The following is a 5,297-nucleotide window of genomic DNA, read 5'->3' on the forward strand; positions in this document are numbered from 1 at the left end:
CAAAACCGTGGCCGTCTCCAGGAAATCCAAGAACGGAGACATTCAGACCATGGAAAAACGGAACCAACAGCTTATAACGAAACTCATCCAAGCACGAGATGCCACGCAAGCACAACTGGGAAGTCCCAACATGCCAGAGACCCTCCAGGCCATCAAGGCCCGGTTACAACAAAGAATCCAGGCCCAAGGCGACTACCAGAAGCAACTCGCGCTCGAAGAAGACCTAGCCAGCTCGGTACAAGAAGAAGTAGGCCTAACCAGCCGACTCACCAAGATAGTGGCTGTGGGAAGAAAACAAGCGAAAACCCCATTCCCCCGACCACAACTCAACATCAGGGAGAAGACCCCCCAAGAAACCATCGAGGTCCTCGGAGAACGAACGAGCTCCGAATACACCTCCGACTCGGGAGAATCGCTGGACGAATTCTTCCCACCAAGCAAGATGGAACGACGAGCAGCCGAGCAGCTCCTTGAGCTCCGGCGAACCAGAAGCTCGACTCGATCCAAGAGTCCCAATCTCAAAATCAAGCAAGAGATAAGACAGAGACTCAGAAACCTCGACCCCTACGACAGGATAAAGCTACAGGAGTACGAGATCGACGAAGGCAATGACATCGACTCGGACGAACCCTTAGCCTCGCAGACATACCCAAGCACCGGTCACGCCCCGCTCAACCAACGACCCAACGTCGACAAAACGCACAACAACCAAGAAGTACGCTTCTATGGTACAGAGGACGTTGACGCCAACAACAGACCTGAAGTTCAGATTCAGGAGAAACCCCTGTTTGGAGATGACGAACTACTTGAATTGACACACAAACGACACTACAGAATCTTCTGGGCAGACTGCATATACGACGAATGCAAGACTCACCTCCGCTCGAAAGAAGAATATGCCTTCTACCCCCGACGACAAGGACGAGAGCCTATCCCAAAGGCCTACCAAGACTCGGAACTCAACACATGGGAAGTCAAGGAATATCTCACTAAGTGGCTCTGCTTCCAGCCAAGCCCAAAGCATCCCATGCCTTGTGTCAATCATATCACCAAGCACTGGTCAGACTGCATGTTCGACAAATGCAAGTACCATTACGAAGGAAAAGCACAAGCCTGGAGAACACAGATCAAAGGAAAGAACTCCAGTAAGAAGTCAAAAAACTAGGGACGCCAACTGCAGAGGGACCGCAGACGGCGACACAACACAAGAAGTCCCTATGTGCCGCAACCAGGGAAGACGACAGACATCTCTTCCTGGAAGCCATCATCGATGGGCAGCCCACACAGGTCATGATCGACAGTGGAGCCCAAGCAAATTTCATGTCACCACGATTGATTAATCAACGAAAAATTGCATGGAGACTCAAGGACGAGCCATACGCTCTTCAGAATGTGGAAGGAGAAACGGTTGAGTACGACGGAGGCACCATCAGCAAGGAGACCGCGCAACTCTCTATGGTTATCCATGGTCGTCAAGAACAGCTGATCTTCGACATCACAAAGATAGGACAACTAGACGTTATCCTAGGAGTCCCATGGCTACGAAAACACGACCCAGACATCAGTTGGAAGGCCAACCAACTTCGATGGAGAGATTCAGCCACGGAAGCGCGTTGCATGCCGCAACCCCCGGGTGAACACAGACGACAGAGATACGTCGCCTACGTCAAACGGATCGAACCTATGAAAGATGAGCGATTCGAATCCTTTATCAACGATCAGCGGGAAGAGGAACGACTCTCCCCAATCCCCGCAGAATACCGCAGTTACAAGAAGCTGTTTGCCGAAGAACTGGAAACAGGCTTACCAGAACATGGTCCTTGGGACCATGAGATTCCCATCAAGGAAGGGGAACACCCGAAATTTCATAAGCTCTACGGACTTAATGAAAACCAGCGGGAAGAACTCGACAAGTACATCGACGAAAACCTCAGAAAAGGTTACATTCGACCATCGACATCCCCAGCAGGATACCCTATCCTGTTTGTACCCAAAAAGAACGGCAAGCTACGACTCTGTGTCGATTACCGACAGCTCAACGACATCACAATCAAGAATAGCTACCCGTTACCTCTCATCACAGAACTTCGAGATCTACTCTACGGAGCCAAATGGTTTACAGCCCTCGACCTTAAAGGAGCCTACAACCTGATCAGAATCAAGGAAGGGGAAGAATGGAAGACTTGCTTCCGCACACGAAGAGGCAATTACGAATACCTCGTCATGCCCTTCGGACTCACCAACGCCCCCGCCTCCTTTCAAACTATGATCAACCATGTCCTACGAGAATACCTGGATGTATTCGTTGTCGTTTACCTCGACGACATCCTCATCTTCTCGCCCACACTCGAAATTCACAAGGAACACGTTCACAAGGTACTACAGAAGCTGCAAGAAGCCAAGCTCCTGGTAGAACCCGAGAAAAGTGTATTTCACAGTCAACGAGTCGACTACCTCGGATTCACCATTACCCCTGGTGAAATCCGCATGGACGACAAGAAGATCGCGGCAGTCAAGGACTGGCCTCGACCCCAGAATGTCAAGGACATCCAATCATTCCTCGGATTCGTCAACTTCTATCGACGATTCCTCAAAGGATATTCCGACAAAATCAACCCCCTCATCAAGCTCACACGCAAAAACACCACTTTCGAATGGACTGACGAACAAGACAAAGCCTTCGAAGACATCAAGCAGCAAGTTCTATCCGAACCTGTCCTGATGATCCCAGACCCTAGGAAACCCTTCGAACTTGAGACCGACGCCTCGGACTACGCCATCGGTGGACAACTCGGACAACGCGACGAGGAAGGAAGACTGCACCCTTGCGGTTTCTTTTCCAAGAAACTCAGCGGACCCGAGCTCAACTACCAGATCCACGACAAAGAACTCATGGCAATTATCGAAGCCTTCAGAGAATGGAAACCTCAACTCTCTGGCACTAAGCATGAAGTCAAGGTCTACACCGATCACAAGAACCTAGCCCACTTCACGACATCGAAAGCCCTCAACAAGCGACAGATTAGATGGTCAGAATTCCTCTCGGAATTCAACTTTCGGATCATCTACGTCAAAGGAACAGAAAACGGCAGAGCTGATGCCCTGAGCCGAAGACCGGACCACGAAACCCCGGTACCAGACGAAACTCTTGTCATCTTGAAGCAAGACGACAAAGGCGACCTAGTGCCCGCACAGAAACTCATCATGATCGGCACCCGTGTCAATACCAGCACGACTGGCAGAATGACACCTGAACAGATCAGAGAAATTCACAGCGCCCGCGCACACGGACACCAAGGAGTTACGAAAACATTCAAGCGAATTCGACAACACTACGACAAGAAAGTCACACGAGCAGAAGTGGCTTCCGCAATCAAGGATTGCGAGATGTGCAAGAAAAGCAAGAACAGTCCGCACAAACCCTACGGACAGCTACAACCATTGCCAATCCCACCAGAAGCATGGCATTCGATCTCTTTGGACTTCATCGTCAAACTCCCAAAGTCAAGAGAACCACTCACGAAAACCTGGTATGACAGTATACTAGTTATCGTCGACCGACTTACAAAGTACGCCTACTTTATCCCGTACTTGGAATCAAGCACGGCAGAAGGCCTCGCGTACACATTTTTGAAATACATCATCAGCAACCACGGATTGCCGAAAGAAATTGTGTCAGACAGAGACAAACTGTTCACATCCAAGTTTTGGAAATCCCTGATTTCGCAACTAGGAGCTGATCACAAGCTGTCGACCGCTTTCCACCCGCAAACCGACGGACAGACCGAACGGATCAACCAGATCCTTGAACAATACCTACGATGTTATGTCAACTACGACCAAGACAATTGGGTACCACTGCTACCCATGGCCCAATTCGCCTACAACAGTGCTATCGGAGAAAGCACCCTTCACTCGCCCTTCTACCTCAACTACGGATTTCAACCCACCGCATATGGAGAACCTCGGCAAGGACCACGAGCCTTGAAAGCCGTGGCTGATTACAACAAGCTACGAGAACTCCAGGAAAACATCGCCAAAGACTTGGAATTTGTTAGGGCACGAATGAAGAAATACTCAGACCCATCAAGGATGACGGGACCATCCTTCGAAGAGGGAGATAGCGCGTACCTCATACGCCGAAACATCAAGACGAAGCGACCAAGCGACAAACTCGACTACAAAAAACTTGGACCCTTCGAAATCATCCAAAAAATCTCAGACGTCAACTTCAAGCTGAAGCTCCCCGACACGATGAAAATCCACCCAGTCTTCCACATCGCTCTACTCGAACCAGCACCACGCGGATCACACACAGAAGACTGCATCATCGTGGAAACCCACGAACCAGAGTACGAAGTCGAACGAATCATCGACCATAGGAACGAAAATGGTCATGACGAGTATCTCATAAAATGGAAAGGCTACGGACACGAAGACAACTCATGGGAACCAGTCAAGAACCTCCAACATTCCCAGCAGGCCCTTCAGCAGTACCACGAGAAGGACTCAAGGGACCTAGCTCCGCAAAGTCCGACCCTACGCCCAGAGAACTCCAGTCAAACACCTCGCCGGCACCCCAGGAGACGAGATCTTGCTCGACCCTAGCCTCGGCCTCCGCCACCTCCCGATCCTGAGCCTCCAACTCATCCAAAGATTGAAGACCCCGACGAATCAACTCGGACCCACGATCCTTCAGAAATCGCTTCTGCTTCCGCAAACGAGATAAACGACCCAGGGCAGTAGACAACTGCACCTGAAGAACCTCCATTTCCTCCTCCGCCTCACGTTCCTCTTTCTCAATCTTGCGCTGCTCCGACATACAGCGACTCACTACAGAAGTTAGCCAAAGACGACAAAATCAGGAAAGAAAAACTCACAGGCGTTCGCGACATTATTCCCATCGCACTGGCTGCGACCGGTACGGATGCACTCGCCGCATCGCGACGACTCTTCGGCCATTTTACAGACCTTGTTGGACTTGAAACAATGAGTGCAAGGCATGACGTCGACTCCGTGGCGCTCAACCGCTTCGGCAAGAGAACGACGCTCGCGTGTTTTCTGAGAAATTTCGGAATCAGCCTTTCTTTTAGCTACGCGACCGGACATGGTGTCAGCATCATTAAGGAAGCACGATTAACACCTCCCCAACCTGGGAGAGACGACCTACTTATAGCGGTCTGCGGGACTCAGACCTTTGAAGAGGAGACCTGGTGTTACGACCCGAATCCGGTTGGTGACTGTTGCAGCCTGGAACGACCCCTGGCGCGAACAGCAGGGCAGAGAGGCACTCATGT

At 50.7% G+C, this 5,297-nt stretch overlaps 1 protein-coding gene across 1 annotated transcript; it reads left to right on the top strand.

Moving 5' to 3' along the window:
• Positions 1-442: 442 nt before the first annotated feature.
• CH63R_12512 (Pol protein) lies at positions 443-4,608 on the top strand (the record flags this gene model as incomplete). The annotated part of the gene is made up of 2 exons (XM_018307486.1): positions 443-1,145; positions 1,238-4,608. The coding sequence occupies 2 exons, from the start codon at positions 443-445 to the stop codon at positions 4,606-4,608; spliced, it is 4,074 nt and encodes a 1,357-aa protein (XP_018151903.1).
• Positions 4,609-5,297: the final 689 nt, after the last annotated feature.

This window comes from Colletotrichum higginsianum, chromosome 9 (assembly GCF_001672515.1).
Source record: "Colletotrichum higginsianum IMI 349063 chromosome 9, whole genome shotgun sequence".
Classification (NCBI taxonomy): Eukaryota; Fungi; Ascomycota; class Sordariomycetes; order Glomerellales; family Glomerellaceae; genus Colletotrichum; species Colletotrichum higginsianum.